General features: G+C 36.1%; 1 protein-coding gene across 1 annotated transcript; it reads left to right on the top strand.

Annotated features, from left to right (window-relative positions):
• The first annotated feature begins 5,235 nt into the window (after positions 1-5,235).
• Positions 5,236-13,435, top strand: pitpnaa (phosphatidylinositol transfer protein, alpha a). The gene is made up of 12 exons (XM_060888852.1): positions 5,236-5,385; positions 6,908-6,938; positions 7,658-7,806; positions 7,922-8,013; positions 8,231-8,238; positions 8,492-8,566; positions 8,765-8,848; positions 9,935-10,012; positions 10,136-10,246; positions 10,456-10,578; positions 10,891-10,959; positions 12,472-13,435. The coding sequence occupies exons 1-11, from the start codon at positions 5,369-5,371 to the stop codon at positions 10,936-10,938; spliced, it is 816 nt and encodes a 271-aa protein (XP_060744835.1). The 5' UTR covers positions 5,236-5,368; the 3' UTR covers positions 10,939-10,959; positions 12,472-13,435.
• The last annotated feature ends 4,373 nt before the right edge of the window (positions 13,436-17,808 follow it).

Below are 17,808 nucleotides of genomic sequence, written 5' to 3'. Positions count from 1 at the left end.
AGTATTGCAATATTTCCAGTTATTTTTACTGTAACCTCAGTTACATGACTTTACATGTAACTGAAATTCTGGTTCCTCCAGTGTTTACAACGTTCTTATAGTCATAAAAACAGGTCCTAGCCGAACTCTCCTGCTTTGCGATACTTTATGAATGCAGACCAGGCCAGCTACAGCAGCATGCTACACGCTAGGAGTGGGAAAGATACAAAAATATTATATTGCGATATTTGAAATCTCCAAAAGATTATTTTATATAACTATGTTTAGTTTTGCTGAGCTTTAACATGACAGTAGAGTCATATAAATGAAATATTCAGAGATTTACTCAAAATTAAAGTATTTAAGTTACAGCAATAAGGACGAAGCACAGACACTGCTTGACACTGCTATCAATACTCATAAAAGTGTATCATGATGTTAATATGTCGCAATATCGATATCATGTTGCCCAAACTTACTACCCAGAACATGGCATGGTCGTGAGACTGCAGCTTTTCCTTAATGGAGCATATCTGAAACATGCTGCATGTACTTAATTAAAATCATGTTAAACACTGGCCTTTAGAAAGAAATAACGCTTCATTTTAAGATCTGTTAAAGATGCAGCATTTAATCTCTGATATTACCAACAGATATGATTTGACCTGATCTGGTAATTAGCAATGAAGAAGAAGCATAGTTTGTCATGTGGCATGTTTTGCAATATATTTTAGTTTAAGATTATCAGAATGTTGCAGTAGTAATATTATTCAAAAGTTGTTTTGGTTTTTAAACAGCTACTTGACAGTAAATAAGTCACCAAGGACATGGTAGAAAATCACACATAGTACAATACACCGAACTTTCACCAGCAATAATGTGCAACACCATATTGAATAGTTCTTATACTGTATGTATTGTGCGGTTATCAATGTGTCAGTGTGTTTCCACCAACCTGCTCATCTAGTATTCAGTTACAGAGCTTGTTGTGTCATGTTAGATATAATTGTTGTTATTATAATTGTACATTTTTCCTTTTTGTTTTTTGGGTTTTTTTGTTTTTTTTTGGTAAAAACAATTAGACCTGAGTAACTCTTCAAGTGTTTTTACCTGCAAAGTAGCATGACCCCATTCAATTTTGCTCTATCTGATGAGTTTGTGTTTTAGTAAAGAAATCAAATTAGAGACATCATACTGTTGGATAAAGATTAGGGATTTAGCTTGCTTCTGCTAGTATTTATAGTGGATGTGTGCTGTAATCCTCTATACAAAGACCAGCCAAAGTGTTTAGTTGGCAGTCAGTCATCGGTGTGCTCAAGGGTGCTGGATGTTTTCCTGCTTCTGTGTTTACCTAAATGATCCTAAACAGAGTAGAGCAGGTATACTATTTTCATGATAATCAAGTATTATTTCAAACAGAGAATCTTACAAACGTAGGGTGTCGTCTCTTTTTAGTCACTTTGTGGCAAAAAGAATTTTGGCTAAACTTGAATTTACTTTGATAATCAAAAAGGGAGGTGCTTGAAATGATGCTGTATCTCAACTCAAGTCCCACATTCATGTAGCTGAAATAAGGCTGAGATGCGGTTGGCACTCGGTGTTCTCATTTCAGTCTATTTACCTCAACAAATCAGTCTATTTAACTCAATCAGTGATATAAAAATATTAAAATTATTTGAGATAAGATTTTTACTAAAAATATTACAGTTATATTACAGTTTCATGACTCGTATTGAAATGAATATCCTGTCAACTGTTAGTTTTGTGATAGTCACCGCTCTCCAAGACCCTGTGTAGTGATTCATCATGTGATGTGACTGTCACAGAGAAACATCTCTACTGCCTATGTGAATGAGTGCTGTGGTTAAAAAGTGGCACTGCTGCACTTTGAATTTCACAAGGATGATAGATCAGTAAAAAAAAAAGTCTTTGCTGTGCATATAAACAGATGACAGCTTGAGGTTTCAACTTGACTGTACACCTGAATATATGGCACTTCTCAGTCTTTGTATTCTACCAAAGTTAGGCCAAACACAGCGTCAATTATTTTTTTCCTGAGTTGTTTCACTGTGACTTTAGTAGAATGGCTTTGAGTTGTGTAAAGAAACAGGTTAAATCTTTTTAACACCCTAGTATTTGTTTCTCTTCGGAGAAATTTGTACTGAAGTAGGAGATTACCTGTGTATTGAGCATGCGTGTGTCCTGGTTGAACAGGTTTTTACAGATTTAAATGTTTAGATATAATTGATGGGATTTCACATTAATTCAGTACTGTAATACAGCACAGAGAATGCGGGACTACAACTTTAATACCCCCCAAACTCCACCCCACAATACGCACACACACACACACACACATACACACACACAATGCACTTTTTTAAACTGCCATACCTTAATTGCTCACCCTTATAATGCAAATGTGTGCATGTAGGGTTTTAAACGTTTGATTGCTCCTGCTTATTTTGACTGATAACTAATAGAAGCAGATAAAGGACACATGATTTTGGGATTCTGAAGTGTGGAAAGTAATATCAGGTGAAACACCAAGGTTTTCCCTCAACTTGTATTTTGTACTTCATTGAATTGTAGCCTATTTTGTTACTTTTTTCATCTTTTATAAGCCTTTTTTCTGTTAAGTGTGATTTTGTCTTAATCCTCTATACAGCATTTGGTTACTTTGATGTATATCACTATTCAGCACATGTTTGATTTTTAAATTAATTATTTTAATAAAAAAAAAATCAAATATATGGAAAATAAATATAAATGCAAAACTATTAAAATGTGCCATATGTCAGTTTGTGTGCATACATGCCTGTCCTGTACATCACAATATTGGATGATTTCATTTTACAATTTTGAATCAGTCTTAACATAATTCATGGTGTGAACTTAGCGAAATTTTATCATTAATAATATAAAATTTACCTTAATATATCAGAGTTCTATATACATGTAATCAGTCTGTGAAATACAATATTTTTTTAGATATGAATACCTAAGCAAATATTGCATTGCATATAGTCAAATTAAGAATTATTAGCACAATACATGAAAATAAAAAAAAAATAAAAAAACATATGTAAATCAATACCATATGGTATATGGGAATGCATTGCAGTTTAATTTTTACTTATTTTGAGAACATCTTACTGCAAAATACCAATTTAAATATTGTTAGCATGCCCACAATTAATGTTTGGTAAACAAGAGCATTAAGTCTCTTCCTGTAAATGTCTAACTAGTACTCCATGGAAATCATTTCAAACATTTTAAGTTCAAATCGAAACTATTAATTTTTTTTTTTATTAAAATACGGATGATTCTTCAGGGGTCCTTTAATGGTTCATTGATATTTAAGACTTTTTCGTTTCATAAAAATGTTTTATTTGGAACCCTTTATGACAGGGAAAATTACTTTATTCAAAAACTTTAGGAATTTGCCTCAGAGAAATACCTAAAGAACTGTTGAAGGTTTAAATTGCAAATATGAGTATATATTTGGGTTTTGATATCTTCTTAAAAACGCCTATAAGCTAACACATCCTGGCTCTTCAGCATGGTGGCACTTCAGGTAGCATCACAGCTCCAGAGCTCCATGTTCTCTCCATGTCTGTGTGTCTTCCTGTTTTCCTCCTGGTACTGAAACATGCTGCTAGATTGACTAATAATAATAGACTGCTCTTAGGTTTGGACGCATGTGCATGCATGGTGCATTTTGAAGGCCTGACTTCCCAATCAGGGTGTATTTCTGACTTGTGCTAGGCACAGATATCGCTTGACCTTGTTCAAGATAAAGCGGTAACTCAAGATGAATGAATGAATGAATAAATTAGTGTACTTAGCATCCATGATGCCTTATAAATGTCCCTTGAACCACAAACTATCTTAGCAATACACCACTAAATGGGACATGGTAGCCTAGTGGTTAAGGTGCTGGACTACTGGTCAGAAGGTTGTGAGTTTGAATCCCAGGTCCACCAAGGTGCCACTTCTGGGTCCCTGAGCCTATTTAACCCTCAATTGCTCAGTTGTAAGTCAGTGTGGATAAGGGTATCTGCTAAACACACACACATCAACTGTATGGACTGTACAGACCTACACTAAATACACACACTTCCAGTATATATTCATCAATCTGTTTACATGCTGTTTTTGCACACTTTTTTTTTTGATATTTGCACATTCTGTCTCACATTTCAGTCATTTGCTGTTTTGCACAATCCTTAACAATATCTCAGGTAACTGCTGCTATAACACTGTGTTCATTCCAGTATTTCTGCACAAGCAACAGTGTTTGAAGATACAGTATTCACACTAGTCGGTGCTGTTTCTGTCTATTGTCTATTGTGTATTGTCTTTTGTGTAATGTCTTGTAATTTTTTATTTGCACTGTCTTTTGACCTGCACTGTCTTGTCTGTCTTTGTCTTGTCCTGCACTGTCTTTCTGTCTCTCTGTCTTGTACTTCACTGTCTTTCTGTCTTTTTCTGCCCTGTCTCTCTCTCTTGTACTGCACTGTCTTTCTGTCTTTTTGTCTTGTCCTGCCCTGTCTCTCTGTCTTGTACTGCACTGTCTTTCTGTCTTGTCTTGTCCTGCACTGTGTACACCAGATCACACAGATGTACTTTATGTATCTAGGACTACTTACTAAGTCTTTAGCTCTGTCTTTGTTTTATGTAGGACCACGATCCTGGAGTAACGTCTCGTTTCACTGTGTACTGTAACAGCTATATATGGTTGAAATAACAATAAAAGCTTCTTGACTCTTGACTCTTGACTGGCAGAAATGTAAATGTGGTCCTTGTCGTAATTTCACAGAGGGCCGATGAAGGCCAAAATTTGTGTGGTGCAGACTTCCTCACCATGGAGTGAGAATGGAGGAAGACCAGTTTGGTTTGTTTATTCTGTGACACAAAGACACTGGAAAGCCTTGTTTGGGATCAATGACGAGTTTAAACTGAACTGCTGCTTTCTGAACTCCACCCTGTGACTCTTTTCTGTTCTCTAAACACGTGGAACCAGAATTCCGCGTTTAAAACCCTAAGTTGTCCTTATTGACTGAGACAGAGGGCTGGTCTGAATCTGTCGGCCATTTATTTACCTTCAGGAAAATCAGCCACTGCTTAGGTTACGTAATGGGGCGTGGCCTTGATCAACCGCGATCCGGCTCCTCGGTGTTGTGTCCAATCATAAAACGAGACGTGATCGGTTTCGATTACGCGAGGGAGTGGTTGCCGTGACAACGCCACGCCCTTTCGACATCTTTCAGGAAATGAATGTGAAGAAATAAGAAAAGCAGGAACTCGAAGCTCTTGAAGGCGGACGAAAGAGTCGCTGGAGGAAGTTTTACTCGAATGTTACGGACGCCGCCGCGAGTACGAGAAGATGCTTATTAAGGAATTGTAAGTAATGATAAAGCAGAACATGAGCAAAAAAAAAATACCAAGCTGTTATAGAAAAGTAGCGTTAGATATGCGAGGTAAAATATGGATGACTTCTGATTGGCTAGTTTACCTGCTGGCTAGTTTATCTGCTGAATAGTTTATCTGCCGAATAGTTTAACTGCTGGTTAGTTTACCTTCTGGTTAGTTTACCTGCCGGTTAGTTAACCTGCCGACTAGTTACCCTGCCAGCTAGTTTACCTGCCGGTTAGTTTACCTGCCGGTTAGTTTACCTGCCGGCTAGTTTACCTGCCGACTAGTTTACCTGCTGACTAGTTTACCTGCCGGCTAGTTTACCTGCCGGTTAGTTTACCTGCCGGTTAGTTAACCTGCTGACTAGTTTACCTGCCGGTTAGTTTACCTGCCGGTTAGTTAACCTGCTGACTAGTTTACCTGCCGGTTAGTTTACCTGCTTCACCTAATTCACCCCTTTCTAAATGTAGGATTTTCCCGAAGGCTAACCTTAAAGCCGAAATGAAGATGAAGCAGTTGACATTGTCGCCCATATTCCCCTGTGGAAGTTAGTTTCTAACTGCTAACATTACAGCCTTTAGCTTCCTCGCCATTTTAATCCAACCTCAGATAGTTTGTGTAGAAATGAATGAATGAATCACTGCATTCTGTCCAAAGTGTCTTTTTTTTTTACGTCTATTGACTGTGATGAAGTTAAACCACTGTATGACTCTCACAGCTTTTTCCATGCTATATGAACGTGACGTTCACGTGTCGCTGACCTGTAAGTCACACGTCTGCGTCACTGCGTGTACTGTTTACAGAGCGCGTGAGACACTTTGACGTGTTCATTACATGATTAGCCTCAACATGCCATTTTAAATGTTGACACCAGCTCACTTTGGAGGGCGTTTTGAAACAACAAATTCTTTTTTTTCCACTTAGAAATGAAGCACAAATGTCTGTAATCATATCTATCTTATGTATGTGGAAGCCTAGTGGTTAAGGTTTCGGATTACTGACCGGAAGGTCATGAGTTCGAATCCCAGGTCCACTGCTGGACCCCTGAGCAAGGCCTTTAACCCTCAATTGCTCAGTTGTATAAATTGAAATAAATTGTAAGTCATTCTGGATGAAGGTGTCTGCTAAATGTAAATGTTATGGTGTTGGGCTACTAATCAGAAGGTTGTGAGTTTGATTTCAGGTCCACCAAGCTGCCACTGTTGGGCCCTTGAACAAGGCCCTTAACCCTCAATTTCTCAGTTGTATAAAAATGAGAGAATGTAAGTCGCTCTGGATAAGGGCGTCTGCCAAAATGCTGTAAATGTCACTCAGGTTTTTCCAGAATATTTAATTAGTATAGCTCTACTGGATGTTTTTACTCCACTTCATGCAGGCTGGTTTTAAATTCTTAGTTTATTTAAAAGAACTTAACATTGCAATAACTGCTTTTATTCCAACGCCTAGATTAAAAAAACAATTTAACTGTCTTTAGTGATTTTTGTTACTGAAGCTGTCTTCTGTCTTCCAGCCGAGTTGTTCTTCCCATTTCTGTTGAAGAGGTAAGCATGACTTTTCCTTTAACTCATCCAGACCTATAGCCTTATTTTTGCTTTATGCAGCAGAGCAGGATTCCTGCTGACCGTGTGACTAAGTTTTCCCGGTCTACACAGACTCTGGGAAGTTCCTCTGTGGGATATACAGTATTAGACAGACTTATTATATCCAGCTTATTTGTGCTCAATGTGCACTTAAGCTTTAGTTTGTTGTGCAATATGACAGACTAAAGTCAGTGTTATCTAATCACATGTTTAAAAAAATCAGTACTGATTTAATCAGTTCTAACCTTGTTCTTTTATTCTTTTTTACAATGGCTGTATAAGCAAACTATACCCTATGTCTATTATTTGCTTCTCATAATACTTAGAAAACTAATGATATTATGATAGAATGATATAAATTGTCATAATGATATTATGACTAATGATAGAAATGATGGAAAACTAATGATATTAACCATGTTTACATGAAACCAAAATACAAAATGGCTCATAACTTCACAAGCAAGCATACACCAAAATAAATATTAGATTATGAGGCGGGAAAGCTATTTAATCTATGTTTTTAGTTGTTGACGTTTCTACGTTTATGTGTTATATCCTCACGTTATTCCAAAAATAAATTAAATTATTTCTTTGGGCTCTCTGTGTTTTAACCCACACATGTTATGTATGTACTGTGTGAACGTAGAAGGAACTGTGTTGTCTCTTCTGCTCTGCAGTACCAGGTTGCCCAGCTCTACTCAGTGGCTGAAGCCAGTAAGAACGAGACTGGAGGAGGAGAAGGAGTGGAGGTACTGAAGAATGAGCCCTATGAGAAGGAGGATGGAGAGAAGGGGCAATACACACATAAGATCTACCACTTACAGAGGTATGCACATCACTTTCAAGACTATGCATGGATTCTTAATCACAGTGGTTGTATTTTCTCAGTGATTTACTCTCTCTTTCTCATTGTTTCCATTCTCTCGCTCTGCCTCCTGTAGTAAAGTGCCCGGCTTTGTGCGGATGCTGGCACCATCATCGGCTCTGAAAGTCCACGAGAAGGCCTGGAATGCTTACCCATACTGTCGCACTGGTACGTCTCACTGGTCCACATTTAAGCATAGCGGTTTGGCAATTCACAGATAGTGACAAATACATCTGCACTCAGTTTATGTATATATTAAAAATGCACTTACATGTGGGCATTTAAACATGCACAATATATTGATGGGTTAAAATGTACTCACAAACCTTCTGCTAAACTGATTTGTTTCCTTTCCATGTGCTGTTCTTCCTCTGCACTCCTTTAGTTATTACAGTAAGTATCTTAGCCATGGACTGTCCCAGAGTTGTTGATTTTCACAAATAAACATTCGTGCCCTTCATATTTGCATGTGCATGTTTTTTTTGCAATTTTTCTTTAAATTAAGTGAATCCTCTTCACTCATGAGTTTATGTAAAATGCTTATGTAAAATTAAGGGACTTTTAAATGCTGATGAATAAAAAGTTAGAAAGATCAGAGTTTTTAATCACAGCCATTTCTTTCTCTATGTTTCTCTCTGCTGTATAGAATGAATACATGAAGGATAATTTTATGGTCATGATTGAGACGTGGCACAAGCCTGACTTCGGTGACCAAGAAAATGTAAGTGGAAACTTTTAATGAAGCTAAATATACCTGGACCAGTTCATACACCTAAAAGCTTTTAACTGTACTCTAGATACAAATCATATGACCTTTAACGTGTGCATTCATTCATATGGAGGAATTTTTGAAAATGTAAACAACTTGTAAACATATGTTCAGTGTTCGTGTTCCTGATCTTAAATGTCATTTGTGCAGGTACATAAACTTGATCCAGAAGCATGGAAGAAGACTGAGGTTGTTTACATTGATATTGCTGACAGGAGTCAGGTAGAAGACAAGGTGAGCAAATTGGATTGATTTTATTGCCTATACCAGTCTTTCCAGGATTTCACGATTTAGCGATCTTAGACATTCACGTATAATAAGGCAAAAGTTGCAATAATTGGAGGAGCCTTCAGTTTTTACCCAAAATACCCCAAATATTCTACAGATTTGAGCCAACATACATCATGTGCCATCATCACTATGCACATTCAGGCGAATCCCTCTTGGGTTCATGTAGGCCAAAAATGAGTGCATAAAAGAAACATGAAAACGTTTTTGTCACAAAAAAGTTGCATTACAAATAAAAAAACCCACACTGCAAAATCAAGGTTTTTTTGACTGCAACAATCACAAAAAACTATGTGAATTCCTCTATGTAATGTTATATAGAATTCAAAAACGCATTAATTAATTTCCCTTAAATTAGTGAATGCTCAATTATTTATTCCATCAAGGCCCTACATATTATTCAGAATAACTGCAGATCAGGTGGTGAGAACAGGTCTTATGCCATCACCATTCAACCTGCATACACACAGCCATCAAATTTCCAAAGACGTTGTACTGTTCCTCATGAATATGTTTGGAATAAAGTCCTAACCACAGATGTGTGTTGTCCCGTATCTCCAACTGTGACTCACTGAAACATCTTATAACATAAATAGACAATGTGTTGTATGCAAGTGTTGGCCTAAAGCACCATAGTGTAAAGTCATCATGTGGTGTTGTTTTTTTTCTTATTTTTTATTTTTTTTTTGCCGCCACTTGGCTTATCTGCATGAAGTCTCCCCCTTTTTTTTTTTTTTTGCATATGAAAATAAGTTACACATTAAAGTGTGTGAAAGGTTGGAATACTGGGAAAGAAGGAATATAGAAGATCACCGACCGCGTTTAGAGCTGTTGTTTTGAAATGATCGTGGTGGCTGATAATACTTCTCATATTCAATAGGAAACAGAACAAGTCAGCAGAAGAACAAATTGCTAAACAATGTAATGAAATTTAATAGCAGATTCATGTTCCACTGTTTGCCAGAAAGTCATTTATTTATTTATTTATTTATTTATTTTTAAATTATTTGTTTATTTTAAACTACAAACTAGGACTACAAACCTGACGAGGATCCAGCTACTTTCAAGTCAACAAAAACTGGAAGAGGACCATTAGGACCTCAGTGGCGAGTGCGTATAACATATATTTCAGTGTCTTTCTAGCTATTCCATGTTCTGTAGCTATTAGTAATCACACCGACAATTCTGCATCCAAGCTAACTTCTTTTTCACCTGTGTCCAATCCAAATATAGAAAGAGCTTCCTCAGAAGACTGACTGTCCTCACATGTGTGCCTATAAACTTGTCACTATCAAGTTTAAGTGGTTTGGCTTGCAAAACAAAGTGGAAAGCTTCATCCACAAGGTATGAGTCTAGATTAATGAAGTACTTGCACATCTTTTTGCCATCTTTTTGTACAGCATGAATGCTATGTATTTCTCAGATAGGATAATGTGTTCTTAATTTAACTGTTAATGTTTTGAATAGTTAGGCTGAATGTTTTGTTTACAGAATTATATTTGAAAAAAAAACAACAACCACTTCTTTCTTTTTTTGTGTGCTGTGAATTCTAGCAAGAGAAGCGCTTGTTTACCAACTTCCACAGGCAGCTCTTCTGCTGGATTGACCGGTGGATTGACTTGACAATGGACGACATTCGACGGATGGAAGAGGAGACACAAAGGGAACTTGATAAGGTGCATTGTGTTTCAATGGCTTTTAACTGATGGAAATTTGATACATAGATGATGTATTTTTTTTGTTTTTTACAGAAGAAAGGATGATGTATATTATTAACAAAGCTTGTTTATAATAAAGTTGTATTTATTTAAAAAAAAATAAAAAGCTTTCAGTATTGCTGTAGATAATTACAGCACAAAATAGTGCATCATCAGAGTCAGTGTTGCCTGTTTGGATGAGCAAAATTATATTAAGGAATTTATTTTAGCAGGTTTTAGAATAGATTTCACACCTAAATCTGACAGGTCTTTTATTTTCCTCATCTTTAGATGCGAGAAAAGGACCCAGTAAAAGGGATGTCTGCCTCGGATGAGTAAAGGCCCTGCAGCTGGCACTCTGTGAGTATAGTAAGGCTTCTAATTACTGGCATCAGGGAGAGTAATTGCTGCTGAGCACCATATCACTGGCAGACAGAGACATCTTAACTGCTCCTAGTCATCATCAGTCAGCTTCTGACTGTGTGGTTATGGTGTCAGTATCTGCATATTGGAGATTCCAGCAAGGGATTATATCAGATATGTTAATACAGCAAAAAGATCACTTTTTTGTTTGTTTAACGTTAGATGTATGTGTATACACTTGACAGCACAGCTCAGCCAAAAGATAGTATAGGAGGTGCCTGCTTGCTTACGCAGGAGATGGAAATTGGAGACGGAGTCTGCGCAGAAGAAGAGAGAGGTGTGGCATCAGTGAGACGTCTACGCTCACCGACGCGTCACTTAAAAGTGACTTCACTTATTAATGACTTACACAGGTCCTTTGGGTATCACTCGACTTGACGTATTAGCATGCACGCAGTGCAGTATGACTGTCACACTGATAAAAACAAACAATGAAAAATTATTGCACATTTTTTTAAATATAAGATTATTTTTAGCACATAGAAGAGTGTATACAACTTTTATCCAACCTTTATAATGAATGCTAAGTGCATTTGCTCTAATCCAAAGCAGACTGTCTTGTATTTATTTTTATAGGCTACCTATAAAAAGTAGAAAAATGGTGGTAAATGAATTGACTTATGAACTACTTTGTTTTATCAAACGTTTAGGATGATCTACGTTTTGATGCAGAATGACATGACTCTTTTATGAACACCATCAAGCTTCCAGCTGTCAGTCACCCCATCAGCCCTGACCTTCAATATCCAATAACTTTTATAAAAGACAATTAGTAAGAAGAACATTATGAAAATACTCATTAATGTGAAGAGGTGGAAATCTTCAGTAGTGGAAAATGAGTTTGGGTGTTAAAGCCAGGACCAGTGAGTAGTATGTGTTTGTTTGGGGTTGAGATTGTTCTGTAACAAACCATTAGAGGCCCGAGATACACTGAGACTCGTAGGCCTCACTTTTCAATTATTCTCATTATCAATCTTGTATGTGGCCAATTTGAAACATTCTTAACACGAGTTTTGTTTGCGGTCTCATGATATTTGGAAGCCTCATTGCTTGTATATATCCATGCAAACTAATAGAGGATAAGAAAATGCTAACCAAAAGTTTGCATAGAATCTTCTTACTATGTTACTTGGCTAAAAGTAAAGATGTAGTAGAGCATGTGGTATAGTGGTGTTCATAGATTTGGGTAGTTATTAGGGATTGTAGGAGGCGTTGGTGTGCTTCCAAATGGAATATTCTTATCATTTAGACATTAATATTCAAATATCCTGGTTTTTAACGACTTCATGTCCCAGGCTGTTTTCTTTGTACCTACTCAGGATATAAAAATAAATAATTAAAACCTAATTCTTCTGCATATAATTTTAAAAAACTGGTTTGAGGAGTATTTTAATTGTTCATGTACGTGTATAACTTTGTCACTTTGTTTTGTGTGTGTGTTTGTTTTAGCTATTGCCCAGTGAGCAGCAGTATTGTTCAGGTCCCAGGCGGTGTTCAAGAGGATGCCCTTCCTCTTGATCCACTCCACTATGGTGCCTCCCTCAAGTCCTTCTTCCCTAAACACAGAGCCTCTACATCACCATAAAAACCTCTTATAACTGATTTCTACACTGATCTATAATTCTAATACTGATTCTTCAAGTTTATTTTTAAGTTTCACTGCTTTTATTTTAGAAATATATATTTCATCACTGCAGACACCCCCTCCTCCTCCACGTTTTTATTGAGCTTGCAGACAACTGAGTTGTTTTTTTTTTCTTTTCATTTTTTTAAAAATATTATAATGATAATAATAATTATTATTATTTCCCTGACAATTTGTATCAGCACTGACACTACCACTGTAACACCATTTTTGTCCTTGGTTTCTTTAATTAGTTTAGCTCTATCTATTTCTTTCAGCTACATTTCCCCCACCGTTGTGTGCTCCTAAGCTGCCTTAGGGGTGACAGAGTCGGTTACCCTCTATGTGTGTGACTGTATGTGTGTAGGAGGTTTCAAGCTAGTACTTGATCCTAATGACGTGACCCACCACTTTTTACACATCTGAAAATGGTTGTTGTAAGCAGTATGGTGTAATTGTGTTTACATGAGGTAACCTCAGCCTGATTGAATATGCATCCTGGGTTTAAGGGAATGAGGTTATTTAGCACTGATGTGACTTCGCCTTTATTGTAACTGTCAACACATCAGTGCTGCACTCACTTTGAATTTGGTCTGAATGTTTGGATTTGTCTACTTTTGCCTCAGTTTTTAACTAGGGCACATAAGAGATTATTTATTCACTGGGTGTTTTTACAGTTTGTCAAAATTTCTGGGCTTATGAAACACTGTGTAGGGCTGACGATTTTTCTACTCTTCTGGAAATTCTATCATGATTTTGAAATGGATCAATAAAATGACATATATGTATTGTTTTGTTTTTGTTGTTGTGTTTAAAACTGTCTTAGTGTCAGTATTCAATTAACTTATTATACAGCACAATGAGCTGCAATAATCTCCAGAATTTTTGCCACCCATGGGAAAGGTTATGAAAAAAATGTATGTGGTTAATTGACTTTATCTTAAATATGAGAAATCATGACTTCCATGAATGTAAATTTATTCTAAGAAAAATGACAAAGCCTTACCAAATATGTTTTTAATAAAGCCACATGACAGTTATTGGCACTGCTACTCATTCTTGGGAACAAAATGTTGTCTGATATCTCAACAATGAGCGGTTAAAAGTTTGTAGGATTTATTGAGAATCATTAGTGTAGTCAGCAGATGAACTGATTAGATTTTAAAATTGATGCAATCAGGGAATGCAACACCCTCAGAGTAAAGTCAAAAGTTGTTTTACTTTACGGGTTGAAGTTAATTTTGTGGGGTTTTTTTATGCATACAACTTTGTAACCACAAGGACTAGACTTGTTAGCAGTGTTAGGAATTCTGAATATTTAGAAATACTTGAGTCAGACATGTCATCCTTGTCTTCTTGCTTCACTCTGGTAAGAACATGAGAAGCCAGACACCCTTGGTTATTCATCAGCATGGGTAAGAATTGAAAATACACAAATAAAATGAGGGAAAATGGTGTTAACCAGCATAAATCAGGCAATGACACAGATGAAAATGCCCATATCCTGTATAGAGGAGGGTTAGAGAGCCAAAAAAGAACAAACCGAGTTCAGGGAAAGAAAAAAGGATCGTGGGTGGACATATGCTGTTTTATAGTATTTTGTGTGCGTTACATTCCTAAATCTACATTTAGATTCCACTTCAAAGGCAACAAACTATTTGGCAGGTGATTAAGAAGAAAGTCTTCTTTCATCCCTCACAAGTCGTTTGTAAAGAAACTGAATTACGAAACTAATTCTGCTTTGACTTTGTGTCTCATTCTGACAATCATTTACAATGACACCAGTTTCTGACAGAATTTTTTGATTTCAGCAATGTTGACTGAATATTAGTTTGTTAGCTGATTGATAGAGCAATGTCTGTTTAGAGCCACAAGATGACATCATAGTCCACAGTTCCTGTTCCTTTCTCTCTCTGAGCAGAAAGTTTTGTTCCAATTCATTTTAATTAAAAAAAAATCTTCTGATCTGTGATATGAGTTTGTAAAAAGTGCATAAGTTTAACATTTGCTTTGGTGTTACAAAATGGATTTATGCTTGTTTTTCTCACAGATTAGGACATTTCAACAGCACTAGGAGGACGAATAATATGTTTCATAAAAAATATCCTCAAGTTTAGATATTTATGATTAGATTTTTTGTATTTATTTAAAACATTTTATTCTTCATATATATTTTTTTAGTGAACACTTGAGAGAGATTAAATATGAATGAGCTCTTGGTCAATTTGAAATATTATGCTTTATTATCTGCAGTTTTAATTTCTACTTAGTTCATATAAAGGTTTATTGATTCATTTCTTACTTTTGAATCCCACAAAAATGCGCATTAAGCATGAAAAAACAAGTGCATGATAATAATATGTTCTTTCATGATGCAGTGCACATATCACTTAAAGTGTTTATTCAGGCAGGATTTAATGTGTTTGCTGTACAAATATTATATGATATGTACAGGATTATAAGCATGTATCACTATCTGTGACATTTATCAGTATAATATCAGCTATTTCAGGAAGCAAGGTCTTTATTTATTGCTGGAACACTTCACTCTAGTCATCAGCTCTTCTCTCTTTACATACTGAGAATCAGATGGAATTACCTGGTGTATAAATAACTAGTAATAAAATAATAAAAAAAATCACTTATCTGTGTCTTTGCAAATAACCTGTAAAGAAATCATATTGTTTGGAGGGTTGATTGGTGTAGTGAAACTATGTCCCAGTGTATAAGGAAGGACAAAAGTGCATAACTAAATATGTTAAAATCATGTTTATTGGAAAATATAATCGGCAACAATTAAGCTAATTCTGTTTTCATGGATATCACTTGATATAAACATATAGAAGTATTGTTTTATTCAGTAACACACAAACACACACACATATATATGTGTGTTGTACTGAGCTTGCAGAAAAAAGCAATAGTCTACTAGTCAACAGAGATATTTGTTTTAAACACATCTTGTAGTTGGGAACATTTATTGCTTATTAGAATCTGAATCTAAATTGGTATTTCTAAGCTTTTTTCAGGCAGGCACATCTTTAGCTCTAGAAAATAATCCACATACCTCCTCTTACTCTCACACTATTTATTTTATAATATGGACTATACTAATATTTGGCTTGTTATTCAAATATGTGGAATGATATTCTTACTAAATATTGTAACTTATCATTTTTGACTTTTCCACCTAAATCACTTCAGCTGATGTTATTGCTTTTTGTTGTGACCCAATCAAACAGACTAATAACTGAGAAATGAGAATTACTGAGAAGAACATTCGTAACACTACGTTGTGATTTCCATAGAAGTGACTAAATAAAACATATCACTGACCCCTCTTTGAGAGCATTGGTCATAACTTTTGGAAGCTTAACACTCTTTTGTTTAATTTGTTCATTTGCCTGTACCTCATTTATTGAATTTTTGTTTTATTTTTTGAATAAAACAATTTATTGAACATTTTCTATTTTTTCCCTTGTCTTTTCTTGATTTGGGAATTTATTTTATCCTGTCTTTGGCATATGTCCAGATGCCAGATGTGGCAAATTTGGAAAATGCCAGATGTTTTACAGCTCCGTTATATTTACCCTGTCCAGCAGTCACTCAAGTTATGTAGGTAAGAATGCAGTATGTTAAGTGAAGGCAGGAAGTGAAGGGAGCAAGCATCAGATTGGGGCACGAGCTGTTTTTGGATACGTGCACTCCTGCACTCTTCCACGCAATGCATGCTGGGGGATTTCAGCACAGCTGCCTAGAAAGCGATGACCTTGGCACTACTTGCTAGTCATCCCTCTGCACCAACAAACTGCTTTTCTAATTATAACTCTCCAGCCTACTGATCATTATAAGCAAGACGTACATGACACACACGGTTTAATGTCGTTACGGATTAAAAATGTTTCATATTACTTTCATATATTTTCTTTACAACCACATGATACAAACATCAGGCTCATACATACATGTAATGCTTTCTGAAATTAATTTAATAAATTAAACCTTTTAGGTAATTTAAGCAGAATGCAAGTGCTTCTTTCCCAGAAATTGTAGGTTACACCCGGTGACAAATTAATTCCTCACCAAAACATGAGGCACCATGCCAGCTGATTCTGTGGAACTCCGGAAACATGATGAGAAAACATGGGCTGATAGGAGTTACATTCATAACATTTTACAGACACCCTTAACCAGAGTGACTTACATTTTTATTTCAATTGAGCATTAAGGACCTTGCTCTGGGGCCCAGAAGTGGCAGCTTGGTGGACCTGGGATTTGAACCTATGACCTTTTGACCAGTAGTTTGATCAGTAATAACACCTTAACCACTGAGCTACCACAGGTGTGAGCAGACGTGAGCCGGTGTTTCCCACACTGGATATTTTCTGTTTCTCTGTATTTTGCGATATTTCTTATATTCCTATATGCATGTGTTCTGCATTTTGTGTGTTTACCATATTCTCAATAAGCTGCGTCCTAATCCACTTTATTTCCAGCTCCAATCGCATGAATTGTTGTTATGCTTCAGTACAGTTACATGGATTTGTTTTCTTTATTTACTCCATCGTTTTTGGGTGGACCAACCAAAAGCGATAAGATAAGCCTATTTATATTTAGTTTTGGCATCCTCGACTCTGCTTTGTTGCGTGAGTGTTTATAGGCTACTAATTACAGCTATTAACTCCATTTTGTTGTCAACAATCTTTATTATGGGTTTATACCATATACTATAAAACTATTTAAAAAAATGAACACATTTCTACACTCTCTAGCCACATTCATAGGAACACATGTACACCTACTCATCCAATCAGCTAAATAAGCTGAAGTACGGCTATGAAGAAATTCATCGAGCTTCAGTTAATGTTCACATAAAACACAACTGCGTAATATATGATTTCAGTGACTTTGGTAAATGGAGCCAGTTTACAGAGTACACAGAACAGTGAGAAATGCACACAATGCATCAAAATACACATCTTGACCTTTATCTGCATCAGTATATTCTTACTCATGTAAGAATTGTGCTGCTGCTGCTACTCAATTGACTGACGGAATACATGCAGGAATGAGCAGTCATGGGTGTTCCTAATAAAGTGGTTATTAATAAATAAGTGTAAATATATGGACTTGTATGTTCTGCATTAATATTTAATATTATA

This window comes from Tachysurus vachellii, chromosome 15 (genome assembly GCF_030014155.1).
Source record: "Tachysurus vachellii isolate PV-2020 chromosome 15, HZAU_Pvac_v1, whole genome shotgun sequence".
Taxonomy (NCBI): domain Eukaryota; kingdom Metazoa; phylum Chordata; class Actinopteri; order Siluriformes; family Bagridae; genus Tachysurus; species Tachysurus vachellii.
Note: the sequence above shows the minus strand (reverse complement) of the source record. Positions and strands in the feature narration are given on the sequence as shown.

What these genes read in the sequence shown, in the direction of transcription:
- pitpnaa (XM_060888852.1), top strand. An exon ending in AAGATCTACCACTTACAGAG is followed by an intron (nt 7,807 to 7,921) that starts GTATGCACATCA and finishes TGCCTCCTGTAG; the next exon opens with TAAAGTGCCCGGCTTTGTGC. An exon ending in TGGAAAGCTTCATCCACAAG is followed by an intron (nt 10,247 to 10,455) that starts GTATGAGTCTAG and finishes TGTGAATTCTAG; the next exon opens with CAAGAGAAGCGCTTGTTTAC.